Raw genomic sequence first — 25805 nt, forward strand, 5'->3', positions numbered from 1 at the left:
GTCAACAACAAATATCTTACAGACGTAATGTGAATCTGTCCGCATCCTTTGTAAACCTGAAACCCCATGAAATAAATCCACGGAATAAACAGGCCTGTGGCAGCATTGCAGTTGTTTTAAATGGTTGAATCCGGGGTCACAGGAATGATTGAGCTGAGAGGGAGGATGGTGTTGTGTTGTTCACACTGATATCATAGCTCATTAGAGAAATAACCACGGTCTCAATTGATCTATGTGACCACAAGCTCAAGTGGTTCAGGCTGAATTTGTGAGTCATCGATTTCTATGGCTTATTAAAGGTACGAGTATCTTACCATACGGAGAGACGTGGAAGCAGGATTACCAGGAAATAGAAGTATTGATCGGGTCAAGAAGCTGAGGCTTACATTTCAAATTCCAACAGGGAGACAGGATTTGACATGAAGAACAGCGTTGACTGAAAAATATGGGAAAATATTCTGATGAGTCACAAATGCGTTGGCTGTGAAAAAAAATATGGTAATGTTGAAATCTATAAATTGTTACACAAGTTTTTGCAAAGTGTTTATGTTGTACTATTGAAATATTGGCAACATGTAGGCAGTATTTAATGTTGTAGTTAGTAGAAATTGAACTCCTAATGTTGGATTGTTTATGCTGCAACAAACTGAAGCTGAACTGTGTTTTACGTGTTTTAAATCTTTAATTCTAGACTTTTTTTTTTAACCAGCATTGTTGAAGATCTGGACTTATGCAGCCTCCTCTAAATACTTTCATTGTTCCGCCTGTACAAATAATTAAATCGTAACAACCTGTAGCGGTTAATATTATCAGTGTGAGTACCCTTTATGACACATTTAAGAAAGTCCGCTCAATGAATCAACATATTTAAACCCTCTTCATGGCATGATTAGCTCTTGGCATAAAACAAAGATACTGCCACTGAAATCTGGCACCTCCACTCTGTTAGAGACTCTTAGCCATCCTGATCAGATGTGAATAAACCAGCAGCAACATCACAGAAATCTAATAAGACAGACTGACTTATTATTCAGCATCACCAATCTACCAGTTTAGTGTGAGAATGACAGGAGCTTCTTATTCTGTGTCTTCAGGTTAACACTGGGGCTACGTTTTTGAAAATCTGTGGAGTGCAAATTTGTAAACTTTATTATGCTGCTTTTGTTCCCCTCTCTTGTTGGAAACTGATTTCTCTCAAATCTGCAAATGAATCACAATTCCCCTTAAAAAATATTGTTGTTTGTATGAAATTACTAACATTGTTTAGAAACAAATAATACCAATAGCAATAAAGTGCTTTACAAAACATTAAGATATGCAAAAATCTTAAATAGCAACAATAAGATTGCTTTTAAAAAGTAAATGAACTGTAGTAGTAAAGATAGAAAAACATTAAAAGGGACACAAATAAAACATTAGCAAAGATGAATTATTACACTAAGCTGGCTGCGCAGGTGGACTTTGTTGTACTGAGGTACTGACTGCACTTTTTTGATAGTAAAGAGGAGCTTATTCCAGGGTTTTTAATAAGCAAAGCATGATCTTTGCTTCAAGCTGAGACCTTATTAACAACGTAAAACATTAATTTATTAGCTTTACTACGAGACCAATAACAATGCATGATTTTTTCTTGATGCTCGTATGCAAAATATCTAAATAAATTTTTTAACTTTAGCTACTAAATGGTCAATAAAATGCCCAATGTTTAACTGAAAATCTACCAAGTGGAAGTAGAGAGCAAGTGGTATCTGATGTGTCCAGTAGGGGGCGCTGCCGCATCATTTTTCACCTTTCTCCGTGTGTACCGACAAACCGGAATAAGGAAGGACCAAACGGACTGAGCCATAGATATATACATACATATATCTATGGACTGAGCGATCTTTCCTCTAAATGCAAAGAAGCGCCCAGTTGCCGCATCCTGAATGAACCACACAGCCCAGATATTATATTTACTGTTAAAACGTAAGTATGGCTGCCTGTGTTTCAACATGAGGCCGTTTTATCTGCGATGTTTCCGGTCTGATGAGACGTTTGTGTCGCTGTTTATCCTGCTAGCTAGCTAACCGCTACTTCTGCTAACCTTCCTGTTGTGTCTCTGCAGAGCTCGTTAATCCTGCAGCCGTCACACAGACTGTTTTGCGGAGATGTTGTCCATCAGAGGAGGATCCTGGGTGTTTACTGCAGCTGCTGTAGTGACTCTGTTCCTGCTGGACGCTGTTGTTTTTACTCAGGCGAAGGTAAAAAGCTGCAGATGTTGTTCCAAAAAGTGAACATCTGACAAAAACTGAGCGATAATCTGTTTGTTCATCTGTTTTGTGTCCTACAGTGGAACTAATCTAGTTGTTTTTACTGATTAAATAGCTTTAAAGGAGCAGTTCAACTCATATAATGGACTTTTCCACTTGACAAAAAGAGTTTGGAGCCCCTACAATGTGATTAAAATGTTAATTGTGCATTAAAATAACTTGGGGTTATATTTAGAAGAGTGTAGCCCATAAAAGAATTGCAAAAGAAGTCATTTATGTATTGTAAATGTAAAGCTTATCTGTAAATGATGTTGATTCCTGAGTGTGGGAAACAGTATGTACGAGAATATTGCCTATAATTTAATTTAAGGCTGCAACTATTGATTATTTTTATTTTCGATTAATCTGTTGAATATTAACTGGAATAACTGATTCATTGTTTTGTCTATAAACTGTCAAAAGCTGGTGAAAAATGTTGATTTGAAGCTATTCAGTTTTCTACCATAGAATAAGAAAGAAAACAGAAAATATTATCAATTAACCTCTTAAGACCTGCTGTCCACAATGTGGACATGTTTTTGTTTTTTGATATATTTTTTTTTACCCCAAAAGGGCATATTGTTAATGCTAATAATAATACTAATATTACTACTTCTACTACTACTACAAATAATAATAATAATAACAATGTAAATCTAGTTATATATATACATACATATATATATATATATATATATATATATATATATATATAATGTAAATGAAATAAACATAATAATCAGATATTATCCAGTTATTATATTTATTGGTTACTCCTTATCCCAAGTAAGTAGAAAAAACTAAAATGGAAACCAAACCAAAGCTTGGGTCTTAGAAGGTTAAAAAGCTGTAATCAGAAAATTTAGACTCTTTTTCTCTTTAAAAATTAGTCAGGCTGATGAAATCTATTTTTTTTAGCAGTGACATGAGCAATATGTTTCTCTGAGGTTTGTAGAGATGGTGTTTCTTCTGATCAGTTGCTTTACTAAAGCAAAGTAAATGTGTCTTTACAACTGGGCACATTACTAGTCTATTGGGGAATGTAATGGAAATGTGTAATAAAGTATATTGGCATTGTATTATATATTAAACAGTGAACAAACGGGTCAAACTGGAATGACTGGAACTTTATGCATCTGCCAGGGGGCTAATGCTGTGTGCAATATAGACGGATGATCACTTACCTTAAGAAAAGAGTTGGCAAGAATTTGAAGCCACTTTTGCCTAATTTTCTTGCCTATTTCAGAGCTTTGAGGATGTTCGCTGCAAGTGTATCTGCCCTCCGTACAGAAACATCACCGGACACATCTATAACAGAAATGTCTCCCAGAAAGATTGGTGAGAGCAACCCTTTACCCTCATGTTCTTCTGCTTCACAGAGCAGTGATGCTTAAATGGTTTTTATTTCACCGTGCTGCTGTGTTGATGCGTTTCACAGTAACTGCCTCCATGTAGTGGAGCCCATGCCTGTTCCTGGCCATGATGTGGAAGCTTACTGTCTGCTGTGTGAGTGCAAGTATGAGGAACGGAGCAGCAACACCATCAAGGTATCGCTGGTTCTCTTTAGGCTTTGGCAGCATATCTCATTCAGTCTTTAATCTTAAATGCTAACGAGGTTAAGCAGGTTTAGTGTGATTGTTTATCAGACAGCTCAGGCTGACTGTTACTTTTATTTCAGTGATTCTGATTCAGTTTCTGGTTATTGATTCAGATGATTCTTGAGTCTTTGAAGGGTAAATGGTTTGAGATGGTTAGGGTTACTACGACAGTAAAATCCTCCTTTTACATTGATGCATGAGAGAACATAATCTAAGGACATAATATACTGTATTTTAACAGTAACAGGAGAAGTTTTGCTTTTAATACCAAAAAACATTCTCTTGATTCTGTTCACATCCCTTTACTTTAACATCTTCACGACTTCCACTGCCTGATATTAGTTATTTTACTTACTAAAGGATGTGAGTGCTTCAGGTAGACAAACTCTTTCAATAATATAGAAAATATGCTTTTACTAAGTGAGGTCCGCCCACCCACAGCCTGACTGCACATCCCATTTCATGAAGGTGCATCTCATTGGGGCTAGAAAAGATATTTAAGTCAGATGTAACATGCTTAGATAAACATAAAAATTACGTAATGTCTGTGAGTCGTGTTTGCTGTCTCAGAAAAGAAGTAAAGAGTTACTATGGTACTTCCTGCATTCTTCACCGCAGATTTTTGCCCTGCAAATGCATAATTGTTTGCAGCGGACCCACGGCGCTAGATAACATGATCATAACCATAGCGACGGTGACGTCCTTTCTGGTAATTAATGTGTTTACTGTGGCTACTTTGCTGTAACGAGAGCAGAGTCAGATCCCGTCTTTGCATAGCATTTGCTAAATTAGGAGGATTGTTGAGAGACAACTTCAGCTGTTCGTCTGCTCGTCAAGAAAGTGAGCAACAGCTTAGTAGACTAACAGAGTAATGCAGGACTGGTGATTTATTAAGACGAATGTTTTAGAAGAAGAGAAGGCTCACATGCATTCAACTCTGATGACTGATGCACAGACAGATAGCTGTAAATATACAATGTCTGTTTGCTAGTACACAACATTTGTTTAGGAGCCTTATACACAATGTCATTTAACACATTAGGAAGCCTCTTTGGTTTGTCTGCTTTATCAAAAGAACAATAAGTTGTGAGAAAAATGTGCAGTAGTGTCCACGTTTATAGAGAACTGATTTAAGATTCATTTCTACTGGCATCACCTAGGAAGAAATAAGACAGTATAAACATTTAAATACACGGTGGTTACGGTATTTGATTACCAATAAAGATGAATTTGATACATGTGTTCTAGGGTATCTGAAACATAAAAAAATATACATTATACATTTGGAAACTTATGGCCCACCCTGCAGATACTAAAATTAAATTGCAATGTTCAGCTGAAGCAAGCAGGAAGCTGTGCTGTTGGAAGTTGATTCTGGCACCGTAACTTCAAATTTTCTCACTTTTACCAAATATCACAGGTAACCATCATCATTTACTTGTCTGTGGTGGGTGCGCTGCTGCTCTACATGCTGTTTCTGCTCCTGGTTGATCCCCTCATCCGCAAACACGACCCCTACACCCAGCCACTGCACAACGAGGAGGACTCTGAGGTAACTATCCACACACGCCGAACACAGTTCATGTGTTTTATTTCATTTGAGTGGAATGTGAGGTTCTTGATTTTAACTCTTCCTGGTTTGTGTTTGTGGGTCCAGGAGATGCGTCCGCAGGCAGACAGCAGTCAGGCCCGAGGAAACACAGTGCTGGAGAGGGTGGAGGGAGCTCAGCAACGCTGGAAGAAGCAGGTTCAGGAGCAGCGCAAGACTGTTTTTGATCGCCACAAGATGCTGAGTTAAACCCTTCGTCGAACCGGGTTTAGAGGAGGTAACCTTCCTGGGCTCAGCGCTAAAACACCGTCACCAGCTGCACTGTTACAAACCTCTTTGTCTTTGCTGTGCACTGCACCTCCTCAGTTAGTATTTCCACCAAGAAACATTTAAACACCCTGATCTAACAAGCAGATACTTCATATTTATTCATTTACTATATGTAACAACTTAAGCTGAGTTGCAGTTGTAGAAAAAACTGCATGTTTTGCTTAAATGCTGAAGATCTTCTCTGTCATGTTCAGCAATTTGTAACATAATGAATCTGGAATGTCTTATTACTTATGAACTTTTCTAATGTATTTTGCAGTGGCTGTTAATAGCTTCTAAGCTTCCTCATGATCATTTTTCAGCTACTTGTTATCATAAAGTAATCTTTCTTGTAGAGTAATTTAGAACCACAGAAACAGTAAATTAGCGTAATGTTCCCTACGCTATTGCCAAGCATTGCGTACTTCCTAGTTCAGCAGCAGTAATTTGTTGCTTTGTTTAATCTGGTCATATTCAGTTTTGGGTAATTAGCATTTGTTTGTTGTTGTTTTTCAAACTTTGACATCACAGCGGTCCCTCGTCGTATTTTTTTATTATATATTTATATATTTTAAGGCTTTATAAACCCTCCCCACACTCTTATAAACACTTCCTATGCTCTTACACACTTTCTTCACCCTTAAACCTGCATAATTTTAACAACATATAAAATCCTATATGGGTACTCACCAGTGAATCTACTACAGCTTGAATGATGATGATGATGATGAATTAGCTGTGCAGCACTGATGAGCATGAGATGAACGTACTGCACGGTGAGTATGGACGAGGTGAGATGCTGAATGCTGCTGTACACGGGAGACAAAGGAGACTGATGCTACGGTCGCTGAGCCAATCAGAGCCCAGCGCTGTACGCTACGCATTTAAGTTTGATTTAATATTCTTTTAGTGTGTTTTAGTTAGTATTTTTTGTATTGTTTTAGCAAAAGCTTATTTTACCGCAATAATAATTAAAATAATAAATGTATTTAAAAAAAACCTATGCGATACCAAATACAATTTAGAAATCTGTGATAGAGTGAAAAGTGATCCGCGATATGGCGAGGGGCCACTGTACTACCTTCTAGATCGCCCCAAGCTGTGCCTTTTTCTGTCTCTCTCTTTGTGTGGGGAAAACGAGTTTCACCAAACTAAAATGGCAAATGTGTCTCTTACAGGACAGCTGCATGTAAAACGGAACAGATTATGAATTGAATTTGTGTTAACCGAGTCTTTCATTGTGAATTTACCAGTGAAAATTTTACGACAATTGAAACATGGAAATGTAGACATGAGGCCACATTTACTTCCTCGATTTTACTGCACGGTTTAATGTGACATACTTTCCATGCAAAGAGAGAAACGAGGAACGGGGGCATGCAACAGAGCTTCAAAAACCATCCTTGGATGAATTTAATCTCTGCCATAGGAGAATGTCCTGAATCAGTAAAGCTGCTCATAATGTGCTTCAGGAAGCCTCGTGGCTGTGAAGAGCATCACTGTCTGTCTGTGGATTCCCCTCGTATCCGACTACTGAAGCTCCCTGTCAGGGAAAGCGTAATAGAAAAAGAAAGGTACTCTGACTCTCATTACCTCATGCACTTTGTGAACTGCTGGATTTTGTTCATCTGGAATTTTTGTTTGTCTTTGAAGTATTTTTTTTTGATTGGTAATTTAAGTGTTGTTTCATATCACTGCTGTCAGTGTTTTGTATGTATATTTATCTCCAGCCCGACTGGAGCGTTGCACTGCTCATGTCAGTACGTTTAGCTTGATGTGAAATAAAAAAGAAAATACTCTCGAGTTCAAGATTTTTGTTCATTCCTCCCAAATCCCCTGTGCTTACAGCAGCTTTGTTCCTGTTTGATTCATTTCTCCCGTTTGTGGGCACTAGGGGGCGACAGAGAACGCAACATGTGGGTCCTCTGTGCGTACGGCGCTGTGACAAGTAGGGTTCTGCTTTATCTTCTAATGAAGCTTCACATTTGGGATAATGTCAGCGTTTGGGGGAATTTTCAACAGTCACCTTTTGACATGTTTAAGATTATGTGAAGGAAATTCTTAAGTGGAATACTGTTTACTCAAAAGAATGCAGTCATCTCTCAAGTCAAAGCAAATGTTTAAGCAACATGAACAGAGCTCAGTCTGAACAAGTAACTGACAATGTGTGGAAACAGTATAGCTTTTATGCAGGCACAAAAGTCAAGTCAAATTTATTTATAAAGCACTTTAAACCAACTGGAGTTGTCCGAGATGCTGTACAGAAGAGTAAAAACATGATCAGACGATAAAAAATAATAGAAATAAAAACAAAATACACAATAAAAAGAACTATAAATAGACAAACTGGACTGTCCATCCTAGATACAATATACAGCGCCCTCCATAATTATTGGCACCCCTGGTTAAGATGTGTTCTTTAGCTTCTAATGAATTCTCTTTTTTTCTAAATACACACGTGGACAAAATTGTTGGTACCCCTCAGTTAAAGAAGGAAAAACCCACGATTCTCACTGAAATCACTTGAAACTCACAAAAGTAACAATAAATAAAAATTTATTGAAAATTAAATAATCAAAATCAGCCATCACTTTTGAATTGTTGATTAACATAATTATTTTTTTTTAAAAAACTAATGAAATAGGGCTGGACAAAAATGATGGTACCCATAACTTAATATTTTGTTGCACAACCTTTTGAGGCAATCACTGCAATTAAACGATTTCTGTATTTGTCAATGAGCATTCTGCAGCTGTCAACAGGTATTTTGGCCCACTCCTCATGAGCAAACAGCTCCAGTTGTCTCAGGTTTGATGGGTGTCTTCTCCAAATGGCATGTTTCAGCTCCTTCCACATATGTTCAATGGGATTCAGATCTGGGCTCATAGAAGGCCACTTTAGAATAGTCCAACGCTTTTCTCTCAGCCATTCTTGGGTGTTTTTGGCTGTGTGTTTTGGATCGTTGTCCTGTTGGAAGACCCATGACCTGCGACTGAGACCAAGCTTTCTGACACTAGGCAGCACATTTCTCTCCAGAATGCCTTGATAGTCTTCAGATTTCATCGTACCTTGCACACTTTCAAGACACCCTGTGCCAGATGCAGCAAAGCAGCCCCAAAACATTACTGAGCCTCCTCCATGTTTCACCGTAGGGACAGTGTTCTTTTCTTCGTATGCTTGGTTTTTGAGTCTATGAACATAGAGTTGATGTGCCTTACCAAAAAGCTCCAGTTTGGTCTCATCTGTCCAAAGGACATTCTCCCAGAAGCTTTGTGGCTTGTCAACATGCATTTTTGCAAATTCCAGTCTGGCTTTTTTATGAGTTTTTTTCAGCAGTGGTGTCCTCCTTGGTCGTCTCCCATGAAGTCCACTTTGGCTCAAACAACGACGAATGGTGCGATCTGACACTGATGTACCTTGGCCTTGGAGTTCACCTTTAATTTCTTTGGAGGTTGCTCTGGGCTCTTTGGATACAATTCGAACGATCCGTCTCTTCAATTTGTCATCAATTTTCCTCTTGCGGCCACGTCCAGGGAGGTTGGCTACTGTCCCGTGGGTCTTGAACTTCTGAATAATATGAGCCACTGTTGTCACAGGAACTTCAAGCTGTTTAGAGATGGTCTTATAGCCTTTACCTTTAAGATGTTTGTCTATAATTTTTTTTCGGATGTCCTGGGACAATTCTCTCCTTCGCTTTCTGTTGTCCATGTTCAGTGTGGTACACACCTTTTCACCAAACAGCAGGGTGACTACTTGTCTCCCTTTAAATAGGCAGACTGACTGATTATGAGTTTGGAAACACCTGTGATGTCAATTAAATGACACACCTGAGTTAATCATGTCACTCTGGTCAAATAGTTTTCAATCTTTTATAGAGGTACCATCATTTTTGTCCAGCCCTATTTCATTAGTTTGTTTTTTTAAATAATTATGTTAATCAACAATTCAAAAGTAATGGCTGTTTTTGATTATTTAATTTTCAATACATTTTTATTTATTGTTACTTTTGTGAGTTTCAAGTGATTTCAGTGAGAATTGTGGGTTTTTCCTTCTTTAACTGAGGGGTACCAACAATTTTGTCCACATGTGTAATATAGGACCACAATGAAAAAAAAGAGGAAAATCCAACCTTTAATTCAAGTGCATTTATTCAGTGGGGGAAAAAAAATCGCGTTAAGAAATAATTTTTTTACATGTGCCACAATAATTAGCGCCACTGATGTTAATACTTTGTACAGCTGCCTTTTGCCAGCAAAACAGCACCTAATCCTCTCCTATAATACATTTTTCTATAATTTTCAGTGTGAGAGTTTGCTTCTGCAATGAAAATTGAATTTATTTTAATGCCTTTAACACATCTTAACCAGGGATGCCAATAATTGTGGAGGGCACTGTACATGCACACAGAAACAACAAACCTACTTGACTTGAAAAGCCAAAGAAAAGAAGCCATAAGCAAGTTACATTACCATGAGTTACAGGATGTTTTTTTCACAGTGGTGTCATCAGTTTCTGAGCAACCAAGTTCAACCGGCTGCTTGAAAAACCAACTTATTACATTTTCATGGTCAAAGTTAATCATGGAAATTTACTGAGTACGCTGGGTAATATGAGTTCACAGCCACACAGTTATACAGTAGTTTTGAAATCATAAAGAGCATTTAATTTATATCAGTTAAGTATAACTGATTGTTTTTTATCCAGCATTTGTAATTCTAATACCGCATGTGAAACTGCTTTTATGAATTTCTTTCGAGCTTTGGGATGAGCGATGAGCTGATTGGTTTTCAATTAACAAACATATGAGCACATTTTACAGTCATTTAGTAAATTCTGTGGTTGAAATGAATAATTTGGAGCAAATATGACAAAGTTTTTTAAAGATTTAAGGTTACATAAATAAAAATCTGAAATAATCTGATTTAAACAGCACAACAGTTTATATTGTTGAACATGTCATTAACACTTTATTTTAATGGCTTCTTTATCATTTGTACACCCATATAAACATTTATTAAATGAGTTACAGCACTAGAATGTGGTTGTACTTAAACATCTTCAGGTGTTAATTAATTTACAGTATTTGTCAACAATTACAACCTTTACCATGAAGACTTGAAAGCATTTTTTAAATTATATCATCTTTATTATGTTCACATTCCTGCCTCCACTTTATCGATCAATACCCTCAGGTGGACAGTGTTTATACATGCGTTATAAATCTTTTCTTAAATGTCTACATACTGATAATAACTTCTAAATTAGGGAGGATTGAACTACATGTTGCTGACTTCATCACTCAGCTCTAAGTTCTTTGCATGACATGAGCTCTTAATCGTTCCTTTCTCTGCTCACTCTTTTTTTCCCCGTTTTGTTTACAGTTTAGGGTTCAGCTCCATTGAGTCCAGCAGCTGTTTTGAAAGGCAGTGCAGGTTCAGGCTAGCGCTGATCTTCTGCTGCAGGACCCTCCCTCCCCAAACAGTGTCTCTCTCCTTCTCCATGCTTTCATCTCCCTCTGCTGCCCTGCCCCAACCCCCTCTTGATCACATCTACTCCCGTCTTCCACCTTACACCCCCCTTACACCCACCCTCATACCCATCCCCAAGCATGGCCTGCTGCTGGTTCACAATCTAAATTTAAACTTTAGCAGGGCCAACTGCTCCTCCAGCCACTCTGGGCTCCTGTTTTTCCCCCTGCCGAGGTGGACTTTTTCTGTCAGAGGCCCTCAGCCAGGAGCAGAGGCCTGTAGGGGACGGAGTCAGAGGGAGAAGAGGGGAGAGAACGGGCGGCGGGGGACCCCACGCTGGATAACCAAGAGGCCTTCACAAAGCGGAGTTCTACTGCACCCGAGTTTGGGATTTTACGGTGAAACGTCACATTTCTGTGGGATTGGGAGCTCGTCTCAGGTGGAGGCATCACGATGGCGGCCAACGCAGATGCGGCCAAGCCGGTCATCATGAACGAAGAGGAGCTGAAGAGGAAGCAGAGGGAGAAGCTGAAGAAGTTACAGGCCACGGGAGGAAACCCTCGACCCGCAAGATCCCTCTTCCTCTTCACCCTCAAAAACCCCTTCCGCAAGGCCTGCATCAACATTGTGGAGTGGAAGTATCCTTTAAATCTCATCTTCACACACACTCAGATTATTGTGTTTGTATTAGTCAGCAGGCTTAAGAATATGTACATTAAATAGGTTTTACTCTTGGATATTTAATATGTAAGATACCTCAGTTATTATACAGCTCTAGTTAACAACACTGACAGCTGGAATATACAGAAATTATGCATCTGCAGTGCAATGAATTATCAGTCATGTGGTCAACCTGTCGTAAGTATGCTCACGCTAAATCCCTTTTAAATCTGCGATAAGACGATCCCTGAAGTGTTAAGACTGTTGTTGTTTCTGGCTTGTGTCAAAGTCAAGTTTGTAGCTGTCAGATTTTCACCTGAAGCCAGTCTGAGATAATCCATTCACCTCTGGCAGACAGAAGCATTTCAAGATATTGCCTCTTTTTTATTTTATTTCTTTAAATGTGGAAATAGTTGCTCTGAGAAACAGGGAGTCCATGAGCACACAACACAGGCTGCTGAGTGAAGTTATGGCTCCTATAGGGGGTTTCCTGCTTTTAGCCTGATGTCCATTCCTGGATCCAACATATTTTCCATCCAGAATAGAATGAGTCGATCATATCTATGCAGTGACAACACCTCTACGCTTGCAGCACCACATATGTGGAATTTAAATTTTTACAATGACGCTGGTATTTTAAAACATGTGTGTAAATAGTACAGTTAAATGGCTTAATTGGCATTTATATTCATATGTTAAGGTGGGTCATGAGCCGTTTACTGCAGCAGTTTAACCACTTTGCTATGTGAGTTCACAACCCAGGTGTTGACTGCTGTAAAAAGAGCAGAATAGTAGAAATATACTAAAACTCCTTAAGTACTTTCACAAAACATAAAACTATCGACATGATCAGATTTCAGAATAAGTATACATGTAATAGAATGTCCAACCATTTTTTCCCCAGATGAATAGTTTGTGTTTAAATGGTTTGGTCATATTCTGGGGCTGTGCAGCTGTCCCACGGCATCACACACACAGACATGATGCTGACCTGGCAGGGGAATTCTCTTGCGGAGCCCCCTATGGACGAGAATGAAGCAGCGCAGCAGACAAGATTACATTAGCTGTGACCGTTTTGCTGGCTGTCCGATGGGCTGTTTTAGGGATGATGTTTCAGGCAGCATTTAGAGACACTGAGCAGTGTTCACAGGGTTGCAGAGCTGCTGGATTTGTTTGGTTACATGACATTATAAAATGCATAAAATGACTCTGAGATAAAGAAACTGACTATTTACTCTGTCCTAACAGTATTTATCTCCCTTCCATTGTCACTTACTTTAATTATGAATTATTTAAGGTAAATTATATGTTGTAAGACTCTTTTTTTTATTGGGTCTCCTGCTGTATTGTTTTGATCCTGAGCTTCTCCGTTCAGAACCTTTGAAATCATCATCTTATTAACCATCTTTGCAAACTGTGTGGCTTTGGCTGTGTTCCTGCCGATGCCTGAAGAAGACAGCAATAACACCAACGCGAGTTTGGTAAGAATGAGTGTAAACACAAGCCCTTTCTCAGATGTAGGACACAAGTCTCTGTGAGAAACCTGGTGGTCTGGTGGATGAAGATAATGCTGATATTTGTGTCTAGTTTATGAAGGTTCGACATTTCACTACAGCCAATAGATGAGTGCGTAGCTGGATTTAGAAAATTAATATAGTCGTATTAATTTACTGACACAGCTTCAGCTTTGAGCCAGTAAAGTCAGTAACTTCATGACTAAGAGTATCAGCTGCTCACAGGTATGAGCGCCAAGTCCCATTTAAATGCCTCCAGACACAACTCAGTGCTTTGTTTGGAGCCCCATGTGTGTCAGCAGAGGGATATGCCATTAGACAATTTGTTTGTCCTTCACCTGGGATCTTTTTAATCCTTCTCTAATCAGAAACTTAGCGACCACGACAGTGGTAGCTAATGGGGATCCGAATAAAGAATAAAGAATAAAGAAACTGGCTTTTAAAGAAGACAGTAGTTCAGAATCCCAATTATGGAATCATTTGATAAGTGTTGTGCCAGAAAATTTGAGTAGGAAATGGTTGCATGGCTGATTCAGTGTCTCATTTTAAAGTAGTGTAAACAAGTAGATGACAGACGTTTGAGCCCTGGTTGCTACTGATGCGTGTCCAAAAAATATTAGATTTCAACATCACAGTGCTGTGAGGCTGAGTAGATTATTACAAGTCAGAGGCTAAAAAGATGATCAAGGTGTGTCAGTGGATTGATAAAGTATCTATGTATCTAGCTAGCTAGCAAGCAAAAGATACTTTTTGGATCTTTGACGGTCCGTACGTCTTGTCAGTGCCCATATATTGGACTGTCTCTGAGAGGCTTGACATTCATCAAAATGTTAATATAAAGCACCTGTTATAGTCTTACATTCAGTAAATGAATGTTACACATCGCCAGGTTAAAGCTTATGTCAGTCTTGTTGATATACGCTCATTTTACCTCCACCTCAGCCAAGTTCATCAGATTCCCAACTCTGACCCTACATCTCTTCAGTTTCGTTGCTTTGGCCCTCTCCCCATCCTTGTCCCAAGTCCGTCTTACTTCTTACAGTGCCATTCCTCAGAGGTGAAAAATGTAAGAAGAGATGGTTCACCCTCTCGTTGCTGCTAGAAGTAGGTCGGCCTGGGCGGCGTCACTCTACTGACGCAGGTGGATTCAGGAGAGTCCACAAATGTTGCCTCATGAAACCACAACTAGAACATCTAATAAGTATCAACACACTACAACATACAAATGCAACCATCCCTGTTGCTGTAATTTATTGAAGTCAGGTAACTTTGATGTAGTGGCCTTTTATTGTGGGCAGTCTTAGGCACACCTGTGCACTAATCATGGTGTCTAATCAGCATCTTGATATGGCACAGCTGTGAGGTGGGATGGATTATCTCAGCAAAGGAGAAGTGCTCACTATCACAGATTTAGACACATTTGTGAACAATATTTGAGAGAAATGGTGATATTGTGTATGTGGAAAAAGTTTTAGATCTTTGAGTTCATGTCATAAAAAAATGGGAGCAAAAACAAAAGTGTTGCGTTTATATTTTTGTTGAGTGTATTAATGTATGTGTTCTTGTCAGTGGCTGCAACTTTGGCCTTGGAGGTTCTAATTGGTTAGGGGCTTTGTGACCGCTGCTGGGATGTTCAGCTAAATGTTATTGATCGGATCTGTTTAAAAGAATCAAAGCGAAAGAAATAGCGTTTACAGTATGCCTCAGATGAAGTCAATAGTTCTGGTTTTAGCTGGATTCCCTTGGAGCTCTGTCAGATTGTGATATATTAGCATGTTGTCCTGACAGCCTGATACATGCTCAGTTCTTGTTCATCAGCTGTGTGTTGGTGCTGGTGATTAAAGCTCAGACACAGGACAGATGCTTTTATTCAGCCTTCCTTCCATCTGTTTGATCCTTTAAATGTTAGGCTGACATCTCTCTGACTTACTACTTTGCGACTTAAATTGTCTCAACAATCACCTGAGCCACTTATATGCTCAAAGTTTGTTAGATTATGTCTAGTTAGCATCAAAATTAGCAAACAGGCTACAAAGATGACTAGTTTATGTAATACCAGGAGCTTTTTTGCTTAATATCTTATGTTATTCCCCTAAACAAGTGCTTCACAGAGTAACTTCACCTCTTAAAATCTTATCTTTGCTGACCTCCAGTGGTGTAACTTCCCTTCTTGTTGTACATACAGCATGTGCAAATGTCCTCCAAGACCCAAAACATCCCTGCTAGATGCTGCTCAGCCAGAGAGAGCAGCAAAGCAATGCCTTTCAACCTGGTGTTAAGTTACTCTCAGTTAGAATTTACTCAAATCATTGAGTATTTAATTAGGGCATTGAATGTGAGTGGTGTGAACTTTAAAAAACTCAATTTTCTTTTTTATTGCAGGAAAGTCTGGAGTATATTTTCCTGATCATCTTCACGTTGGAGTGCTTCTTGAAGATAGTAGCGTATGGTTTCGTGTTCCATGAAGGAGCCTATTTACGGAACTGCTGGAACATATTGGACTTTGTCATCGTCTTCATGGGGTAAGATGAGCTGTGAGGTGCAGGTGGATATCTCTGTTGCCAAACGCCACAGTTTCCATTTGAACAGACTCTGATACTTTATTTTTTATAGTTAAACATACTGTAGCAAAACTGGAATACATATGTTACTATTTTGTATTAAAGCCGTACGTTTCTAGGGGGAGACACTCATGGCTGTGTCATTCTTCCCTGCAGTCTGTTCACCTTTGCTTTGGATACCATAAACAAGATAGCAGGAGTGCCCTTGGAGAAGGGTGGAGGGTTTGACATGAAGGCGCTGAGAGCCTTCAGAGTCCTGCGACCCCTTCGTCTTGTTTCTGGAGTCCCCAGTAAGAGCTTTAATCCACACGTGCTGCAGAGAAACACCGTTTCTGTGTAATCATGTTGATCCACTGGATGTCCTTTACATTATATGTTGGGCGGCTGTGGCTCAGGTGGTAGAGCGGGTCGTCCAATGATCAAAGGGTTGGCGGTGTGATTCCCGCTCTGACCTAGTCGTGTGCTGTTGTGTCCTTGGGCAAGACACTTAACCCACCTTGCCTCCAGTGCGGCTACTCACACTGGTGTGTGAATGTTGGTGGTGGTCAGATGGGCAGTAGGCGCGGATTGGCAGCCACACTTCCGTTAGTCTGCCCCAGGGCAGCTGTGGCTACAAGTGTAGCTTACCACCACCAGAGTGAGAATGTGTGAGTGAATGAATAATGGATCCATGGTATGTGCCTTGAGTATGCCTTAATAGAAAAGTGCTATATAAATGTAATCCATTATTGTTATTAAGAAGGACAGCACTGAGATTTTGTGATTTTGTTTGGTTTTACTGCTGCTTTTCAGGTCTACAGGTGGTGATGAACTCCATCCTCAAAGCCATGCTGCCTCTGCTGCACATCGCCCTGCTGGTCTTCTTACTGGTCACTATCTATGCCATCATGGGTCTGGAGCTGTTTAAGTGCAAAATGCATAAGACCTGCTATTACACTGACACAAGTGCGTATAGAAGTACACAATCGGACTTTCATTCTTGCATTTGGGCTTTTATGTGAAGTTGCATTATTTACCTGTTTCCTGTGGCCTTGCAGACATCTATGCCACTGCAGAAGGTGAGCTGCCAGCTCCCTGCGCTCAGGCTGGTAACGGACGCCGCTGCATAATCAACGGCTCTGAGTGCCGGCCTGGATGGGAAGGTCCAAACAACGGCATCACCCACTTTGATAACATCGGCTTTGCCATGCTGACCGTCTACCAGTGTATCACCATGGAGGGATGGACCAAAGTGCTCTACTGGGTCGGTAGCTGCTTGAATATTACACCAATATCTCTACAGTAGTCTACAGTTTTGACCTTAATTGTTCACAGCATGATAGTGTAAAGAAGAATTCATTGTTTTCTTTCTGTCTGTCAGGTTAATGATGCCATAGGAAATGAATGGCCGTGGCTCTATTTTGTACCTCTCATTCTGTTGGGCTCCTTCTTTGTGCTCAATCTGGTTCTTGGTGTGCTCAGTGGGTAAGACTGCTGTTATTCCTTCTGCTCTGTATAAGGTTCGTGTTTCTTCTTCACATAAATGAGCATGAAGTCCGATAATCACACTTGTACATGTCATTCCACACAGAGAGTTCACCAAAGAGCGAGAGAAGGCCAGGTCACGTGGAGAATACCAGAAGCTGCGAGAGCGTCAGCAGCTGGATGAGGACCTTCATGGCTACATGGAGTGGATCACTCACGCTGAAGTCCTGGATGCTGACAGAGAAGGCAAAGGTCTGCTAGATTAACCTCCTCAGCTCCTCACTCCATGTAGAGACATTGTCAGCTTATAATTGGTGTTTCCTTCCCAGGTCTCCTGCCTTTGACCAGTGGAGATTCAGACACAGACAGTCTTTATGACCTGGAAGGCAAAAGTCGAATTATCTACTACTAGTGAGTTTGCAGTTCTGGAAATGTATAAATGCTGACATGTAATATCGACAGCAGTTTGGATGGTAAGCCTGGGTTGTCTTTGTGTTTAGCCGCCTGGGCCGCCGCTGGAACCGTTTCTTTAGGATGAAGTGCCTGGTGTATGTGAAAACCAAGACCTTCTACTGGGTGGTGATGTTCCTCGTCTTCCTCAACACTCTGACCATAGCCACAGAGCACCACCACCAGTCTGTCCAGCTGACCGCCCTGCAAGGTGGATGGAACCACACATTCAAACATGAAGAATTCATTTTTTTGCATAAATCCCATTCCTTACAGTTTTAGTCATTTGTCTGTCTCCTCTCTCACTTCGACAGATGTGGCCAGTCGTGTGCTGCTGGTGCTGTTTGTCATCGAGATGTTTGTGAAGATGTATGCCCTGGGACCGAGAGCATATTTCATGTCTCTGTTTAACCGTTTCGACTTCTTTGTGGTGCTCTGCGGCATCCTGGAGATGATCCTGCTGTCTGCGGGGGCTGTGACTCCTTTAGGTTTCTCTGTTCTCAGGTGTATCCGGCTGCTGAGGATTCTCAAAGTCACCAAGTAAGTCTAGTCCCCATAAATTGTCATGCTGCATCAGTTTTAAAGGATTGTAGTGTCATTTTGTTTACTGTTTTGCAGGTACTGGAAGTCTCTAAGCAATCTTGTGGCCTCCCTCCTCAACTCCGTTCGCTCCATCGCCTCCCTGCTCCTCCTCCTCTTCCTCTTCATCGTCATCTTCTCACTCCTGGGCATGCAAGTGTTTGGGGGGAAATTCAACTTCGACGACCACCGACCCAGACGTAGCAACTTTGACAACTTCCCTCAAGCCTTGATTAGCGTGTTTCAGGTGAGGCAACAGTATTATCAACAGACACTCTGTTTTAAACTCTTAACAATGACCGATCAACAGTTGCATTTTAACCCTCAACTGTCTCCCAGATCCTCACAGGAGAGGACTGGACCAGCATCATGTATAATGGCATCATGGCCTACGGAGGGCCTGTGATCCCCGGCATCCTCGTTTCCATCTACTTTATTGTCCTGTTTGTTTGTGGAAACTGTATCCTTCATGCATCTTGGATTTAAAAAATTGTACTGATGGCAATAATGTTCACAACAACGGTTCTTGTTTTCCTGAGCTCAATGCAACCAGATATCCTCCTCAACGTATTCTTGGCCATCGCCGTTGACAACCTGGCAGAAGCTGAGAGTCTGACTTCAGCTCAGAAAGAAAAGGCAGAAGAGAAGATGAGGAGGAAGCTACTGAGGTGGATAAAAAACACCAAACTTTAACCCCAGGTGAGAGGATCTACTCTGTATATGCGTTGATAAATTTTATCTTCTCTTGCCCTTCAGGTCCAAAATGCCTGAGAAGACTGATGAGGAGAGAGAGAGGATAGCTAAGAAACTGGCAGAGCAGAGAGCCAAGATGGAGGGCATGCCCACCACAGCCAAGGTTAGTGTTGTTGCTAGTATCATATCACATCGACTCTTCACAATGATTTATTCACAAGGAGGGTTTATAATTCCCATGTATCTTTTTTTTTTTTTTTTCCAGCTTAAAATCGATGAATTTGAGTCCAATGTCAATGAAGTGAAAGATCCCTTTCCACCTGCTGACTTCCCCGGTAAACAAAAAAAGTGTTCTTTCATGCATCTTGGACTGCCACATATCTCAGCGGTGTAGTTGTAGCAGAAGGAGGTCACTAATTCCAGGCGTCTGTATTCATTACACCGTCTTGGCTAAGTTACAGCACAAGGATAGAAACCCCTCTTCACTGTTAGACTCAGCTGATTCCCTGAGCTGTGATTATAGCGGTCTAAAGCTATTTTCACACCCCTCTGGTGGCAACCATATAAAGCCCAGCACATGATTCAGCACTGGGAGATTTTTCCTGGGTCTTAGGTTTTTATTTTAATACCCATGGACTTTAAAGTTCTGAGCCATTTTTTCTGCATCATAGGTGATGATGAGGAGGAAGAGCCTGAAATCCCCATCAGCCCTCGGCCCCGACCGATGGCCGACCTGCAGCTGAAGGAAGAGGCAGTTCCTTTGCCTGAAGCCAGCTCCTTTTTCATTTTTGGTCCTCAGAACAAGTAGGAATCTGACAGTTACTGTGCAAAAACACAACCTAGAAATATATATATATATCGTAAGAAATCATGCAAGTTAATACTCATGCCTGTGTGCGCTCACATTCGGCTGGTAACTTTTGTACAGGTTCCGTAAGCTGTGCTACAAGATCATCAATGCTTCGTCCTTCACCAACTTAATCCTCCTGTTCATCCTGCTGTCCTCCATCTCACTGGCAGCTGAGGATCCCATTGATCCAAAATCCTACAGAAACCAGGTGACCACCAGGTTCAGGCCAACATATTAGACTGTCCCTGTTGACATAAGGCCACAACTGATAGCAGCCTGTTCTGTCTGTGCTCTTCTTAGATCTTGGCCTACGCTGACATTGTCTTCACCACCGTGTTCACCATTGAGATTGTGCTGAAGGTAGGTTCAATGACATGTAATCCACTGCGTATTTCATGTAATGTTTTGTTTTGAGGGGCACTGATTTGGTTCTTTGAGACGGATACTGGCTAATACTAAGTACTAGCTTAGACTGATGACAGGTATATTTTAGCTTTTTATTTTTCAAAGGTGACATTTTTCTGCCATAAAAAACAAGCATGTCCTTTGTTTATCTGATGTTATTCTTCAACATTATGAAAATCACAGGCCTCTAAAATGTTCTACGTGAGAGAGAAGCATCTAGGATCACAATGAGAATGGTTTTTTTTCAGGGTGCACATGTTTTCCACTCAGATTGATGAACTGAGATTACATATTCAATTATGAGAGACAGCTGAATGAGTCAATGACCTAACTCACAATGACAGTAGTTATTGTCCTGCTGAATTGTAAATCCAATATTTATTGATCTGACTGTAAATACTGATAGAAACTAGAAAGACATTCAGAGAGCACATCCGTCATCATGGCAGTTCCATATCTCACAATTTTAAGCCCCACTCCGGTCTTTGAGTAAACCCCTAAAAATCCAAAATGTCCACATATGAAAATGGCACATTTGTTTTTTTCCATAAAGTTAAACATTTTCTGCCTCAAATATAAACCTACATTATAGCTTTCTTTAGAATGTGCAGATCTATGAAGTTCCTGCCACCTTTACGATCCACCGCTAACATCCTTCCACACCAAAATGTAACGGGTGCTAATACTCCACTTTCACCTTAACCAGCTATCATGAAATTTGCCCGTATAGTTTTTGTGTAACCTTGGTGATACCTCCACTTCGGCTTTCACCGTGGTGGAAGAGTAAGTTTCTGGTATTTTCAGCATGGGGCCTGTAGCTAACAGTTTTCATCGTGATCGGTTAAGCAATCAGATATTTTCTGAAATAACTGACTTAGAATTTGGAGTTCAAGGTGATGTCTTCAGATGTGCTGGTTTGTCCAACCAATATCCCAAAGCCCAGAGATATTCAATTCAAGATTTTTTGAGATTGAAAAGCAGCAAATGCTCACATTTGAGAAGCTCTAACAGGGTATTTTATTTGAGAAAAACTCTATTTAATGTTTTAAACCTAAGCACAGTTCCTTCTGATTCACCAAGCATATGGGTTCTGCAAAGCATCTTGAGACAATTTGACTTGTAATTGGCGCTATGTTAATAAAATTGAATTGAACTGAATTATTCTGTGTATGACTGTGCTAAATTTTATTGGCAGATGACCGTGTACGGAGCATTTATGCACGAAGGCTCTTTCTGCCGTAACTCTTTTAACATCCTGGATCTGATTGTGGTCACAGTGTCTCTCCTGTCTATGGGGATGGAGTGAGTTTATATTTTATATTTTCACAAAATTAGATGTAAAATATTAGCATTATCATTAATTGTGCTATTTGCTTAGAATTGCACATCAAGGTTACTTTTTGTCATGTGATGTCTGCAGGTCCAGTGCCATTTCTGTGGTGAAGATTCTCAGGGTGTTGAGGGTGCTGAGGCCTCTCAGAGCCATCAACAGAGCCAAAGGCCTGAAGGTACAACATATGCATTAGTCATTTCCCTAGGATGGAGGTTTAGTATGTGATCCAAATATCACTAAAGCGTCATAGTTTAGCATGTCGTCCAAAATGTGTGAAAAAAAGTCCTAGTTTAGTTTGTCTAAACTTTGACGTTTTAGTGAACTGAGCAGCCCTGGTGGAGTACTGCACTCTCTAAGTGCTTTTCTAGTTGTTGTTGTTTCGTTGTTTCATAAATGTAACGCTGTAAAAAGTATAATATTATCTCCTAAAATGTAGTGAAATAGAAGTACAGTTGTGCTCATAGGGTTATATGCCGTGGCAAAATTTGTGAAATATTGTCATTTTTTTAGAAAATATGTTTGATCAAGGAAAAACTCTTCTTTCATTCAGGGTTAGTGGTCAGGCAAAGTTATTTATTCTCACACAAATGTCTTTGCTCTGATCGTTCATGTTTTCATTAAAGAATTAAACATATTTTACAAATTCAGCCCGGGTATGTAAAGTTATGAGCGCAACTGCACAAAGTAGCAGACAGTGGCTTAAGTACCACAGATCTGTTTTAAATACAGAACTTGTTTGATTCCACAAATCTGCACCTTTACTCAGTATTAATTAGTCATTATTTATGTTGACAGCATGTAGTTCAGTGCGTGTTTGTGGCCATCAAAACAATCGGCAACATCGTCCTGGTCACCATGCTGCTGAACTTCTTGTTCGCCTGCATCGGAGTCCAGCTCTTTAAGGTAAGTTTGTTAACATATCGCTTTATAGCCGCATGTGGTGTGATACCGTGAAGGTCGTATTTCCAGACTAAGCTTCAGTGAGGATAGAAGCCTTGCTGCTGGTGTACTAGATGCGTCACTAATCCTTTCCCTCCCAGGGTAAATTCTACAGCTGCACAGACCCGTCCAAAATGACTGAGGAGGAATGCCAGTAAGCCAAAGAACATTTGCACATCATAGATTTCATTTAGTAAAACCGTATTGCTATTTTAGAGCGACTATTCACTGTGTCTGCTCTCAGGGGATTCTTCTGGAAGCACATGGAAAATTCCCTACAAGACACAGTGCTGGCGAAAAGAGAATGGCTCAACAGCGACTTCAACTTTGACAACGTGCTCTATGGGATGTTGGCTCTGTTCACTGTTTCCACGTTTGAGGGCTGGCCAAAGTAAGCGCGGAATAAATTTGGATTTGAGAAATTGTATCTTCTAATAGGATGTTATCTGTTTGATTGAGTTAGACCTCAGGATATCAGGTTAGGTGGTTATTGCATTGGAAGTAATTCCATCCCCTGGAGTCTGTCCAAATTAGCCTTATTGTATTTGTGAGCTCTAATCTTTGCTCTGCCGATTTTCTCTCATTTCTCATTCTTCTCCAGGCTCCTGTACAGGGCCATAGATTCAGACGAAGAAGATATGGGTCCGGTGTTCAACAACCGAGTCGACGTGTCGATCTTCTTCATCATCTACATCATCCTCATAGCCTTCTTCATGATGAACATCTTTGTGGGCTTCGTGATTGTCACCTTCCAGGAGCAGGGCGAAGAGGAGTATAAGAACTGTGAGCTGGACAAGAACCAGGTACACATACAAAACTGAAAGTGCAGTCAGTCTTGGCACAAATCAGATTGATACTGTTGGATAAATTAACTAATTCTCATTGTGTCTGTTCTGGGTCCCCTCAGCGTCAGTGTGTGCAGTACGCTCTAAAGGCTCGTCCTCTGAGGTGCTACATCCCCAAAAATCCCTACCAGTACAGGGTCTGGTACATTGTCACCTCCTGCTACTTTGAGTACCTAATGTTCTTCCTAATTATGCTCAACACCTTGTGTCTGGGGATGCAGGTATGTAAATTAAGGTCACGTTGCAACCTGAAAACACTGAGATTGTACAGAGGGTCCTGACAGATAATATCGAGTGTCTTTGTGCAGTATCTTTAGATGCTGCTGTGAGCTGATTCTGTGCCCTGAATTACAAGGGTTTAGCAGCATTTAATAAAGTACTTTACAGTTTGAAACAGTATTTTAATAATGGGACATAACAACTTTACAGGACAGTTTACAGTACATTTTAGTCTTCACTGGGTATTTTGTATTTTGGTATTTTTTTCTTATTTATTTGTTTTGTGGTAGTGAAGCCTTCCAATATTTCTATTCTATTCTACTGCAAATCCCAGAATAATGAATTATGGGCCAAATTAGGAGACCATAAATGCCAGATGCCCTATCAATTTCTGTACATAAATCTTGCGTACTTGTTAAATGTCAGAAAAGCAATGATTTTTCAAATTTGGTGCCTGTTTTCTCTGTAACTACGGTCAGTTTGTGTAGGTTTTCTTCCTGTTTTTGGATGCTTTTCAGTATGTTGCTCTAATTTTAGTACCTTTGTCAAGATATTCATAGTTATCTTCACCGCAACAACATTGTGTAATTTTTCTATGTCAAATCAGTAGTTCTAACATGTTAATACAAATCTATTTTCAGCACTGTAAACAGTCGGACCATGTTACCAAGCTGTCGGACACTCTCAACTTGATCTTCACCGTGCTCTTCACTGTGGAGATGATTCTCAAGCTCATGGCCTTCAAAGCGAGGGTAAACGCTCTAATGTTTGTTGTCTAATGGCGACCCACCAAGTCACAGCTCCTAATCTGTCGGGATGCTTTCTCTTTTCCTGAAGGGCTACTTCGGAGACCCTTGGAATGTGTTTGACTTCATCATCGTCATTGGTAGCGTCGTTGATGTCATCCTGAGTGAAGTCGATGTGAGTACTTAAGACAAGTCCTCAGATTTCAGGTTCTCATTGCAGGTGGTGTGAATGGAAGTCTCTTGTGCTGTCTTAATGACAAACTCCCAGAAGTGATGAAGTGATTCAGGTTGGAATGTATTTATTCAGTAATCTGATCCAGAAGCTTATAATTGTGACCCAACAGCTGTTTCATGCCAGGAGAGCTATCTGACAGGATGTGGTCAGTGCTGTTGTTGTATATTTCCACTTCACCTCCTCCACTTTCTCCCTCCTCTGCGGCTTGTGCAGTCCATCACAAAGCTACCTGTTATTCACACAATTACACGTTACACTGTTTTAAGCGATTTAATGCCTTATGTGTGTTGTGTGAACACTTAGAAAGAGCACAATAGGGATTTACTGTTATTTTTTGGTCATAATGCCGTTTTTTTCTGTCACCGTTGCACTGCGTTGTCATCAAATTTCCATGCACAAGCTTGTCACAGTTCCACTTTTCTCCATCCACACCCTTTGTCACATCTTTTTCCTGTTCCACTTCTCCTTTTTTTCTCATCCCCATCAATCCTTCTGTCCTCCATGCACCTCACTCCTCATCTGTCTATCCTCCACAGACTGCCCTGGCCTCCAGTGGAGGACTGTACTGTCTCCATGGCTGTGCTGTAAATATCTGATCTGCACTGCACTGCTGCATGAGCCTTGCTGTGTGAGCACTCCACTATGTTCTCTACTAAACCGTAGCGCTACTCTAATGGATCGTGTGTTGCCCAACCTGCTGGTGAAACATCAGCATTTCTACCGTCAATCTCATCTTACAGTGCAAATGTAAGATAAGACCTCAAGGGTTTTGCTATATTGTGTTACAGTATGGTTCATACTGTTAATATAAACAGGGCTACATGTCGGTTCTATGTAGAAATTCACAGCAGGTATTAGTGACGGCTTGTCTGACTGAAAACAGTTAATATTTTGACAGTGAAGCGTGTGTTTTTTGTCTAGTCCGCATGAGATACAAGTTGCAACCGTTTTAGCTGCTCAGACCAGGAAGCTGCAACTCATCCAAAGTAGAAAAATGACTTTAATATTAACCCTTAAATCCTGTCTAACAGTTGATCATAACATAGCAGTCTATGTTTAAGTCCCTACTATTCATGATATTATTCCATTAAGTACAACTC

General features: G+C 40.3%; 2 protein-coding genes across 4 annotated transcripts in view; both read left to right on the plus strand.

Annotated features, from left to right (window-relative positions):
- The first annotated feature begins 1792 nt into the window (after positions 1-1792).
- Positions 1793-7547, plus strand: tmem9 (transmembrane protein 9). Of its 2 annotated transcripts, none has more exons than XM_051949789.1 (6): positions 1793-1965; positions 2105-2240; positions 3535-3626; positions 3727-3835; positions 5307-5437; positions 5537-7547. In XM_051949789.1, the coding sequence occupies exons 2-6, from the start codon at positions 2148-2150 to the stop codon at positions 5682-5684; spliced, it is 573 nt and encodes a 190-aa protein (XP_051805749.1). In that variant the 5' UTR covers positions 1793-1965; positions 2105-2147; the 3' UTR covers positions 5685-7547. The 2 variants fall into 2 exon arrangements, with proteins under 2 accessions (XP_051805749.1, XP_022054956.1); XM_022199264.2 differs by having other exon boundaries at positions 1795-1965; positions 5307-5438; positions 5544-7547.
- A 2172-nt stretch (positions 7548-9719) lies between these two features.
- Positions 9720-25805, plus strand: part of LOC110954644 (dihydropyridine-sensitive L-type skeletal muscle calcium channel subunit alpha-1) — a 33181-nt gene continuing 17095 nt past the window's right edge. Inside the window, exons 1-29 of one of the 2 annotated variants that reach the window (XM_051949787.1) lie at positions 9720-11850; positions 13248-13353; positions 15769-15908; positions 16104-16237; positions 16740-16892; positions 16985-17190; positions 17308-17411; positions 17518-17663; positions 17741-17822; positions 17912-18072; positions 18176-18401; positions 18480-18687; positions 18780-18900; positions 18994-19108; positions 19197-19296; positions 19399-19468; positions 19805-19937; positions 20062-20191; positions 20284-20343; positions 21584-21690; positions 21809-21896; positions 22517-22624; positions 22762-22814; positions 22905-23051; positions 23262-23463; positions 23568-23726; positions 24366-24476; positions 24562-24645; positions 25242-25289. In XM_051949787.1, coding sequence (XP_051805747.1) covers positions 11666-11850; positions 13248-13353; positions 15769-15908; positions 16104-16237; positions 16740-16892; positions 16985-17190; positions 17308-17411; positions 17518-17663; positions 17741-17822; positions 17912-18072; positions 18176-18401; positions 18480-18687; positions 18780-18900; positions 18994-19108; positions 19197-19296; positions 19399-19468; positions 19805-19937; positions 20062-20191; positions 20284-20343; positions 21584-21690; positions 21809-21896; positions 22517-22624; positions 22762-22814; positions 22905-23051; positions 23262-23463; positions 23568-23726; positions 24366-24476; positions 24562-24645; positions 25242-25289 — 3687 coding nt within the window. In that variant the 5' untranslated portion in view covers positions 9720-11665. The remainder of the gene's footprint in view (positions 11851-13247; positions 13354-15768; positions 15909-16103; positions 16238-16739; positions 16893-16984; positions 17191-17307; positions 17412-17517; positions 17664-17740; positions 17823-17911; positions 18073-18175; positions 18402-18479; positions 18688-18779; positions 18901-18993; positions 19109-19196; positions 19297-19398; positions 19469-19804; positions 19938-20061; positions 20192-20283; positions 20344-21583; positions 21691-21808; positions 21897-22516; positions 22625-22761; positions 22815-22904; positions 23052-23261; positions 23464-23567; positions 23727-24365; positions 24477-24561; positions 24646-25241; positions 25290-25805) is intronic. The other variant, XM_051949788.1, reaches the window with a different exon arrangement.

This window comes from Acanthochromis polyacanthus, chromosome 6 (genome assembly GCF_021347895.1).
Source record: "Acanthochromis polyacanthus isolate Apoly-LR-REF ecotype Palm Island chromosome 6, KAUST_Apoly_ChrSc, whole genome shotgun sequence".
Lineage (NCBI taxonomy): Eukaryota > Metazoa > Chordata > Actinopteri > Pomacentridae > Acanthochromis > Acanthochromis polyacanthus.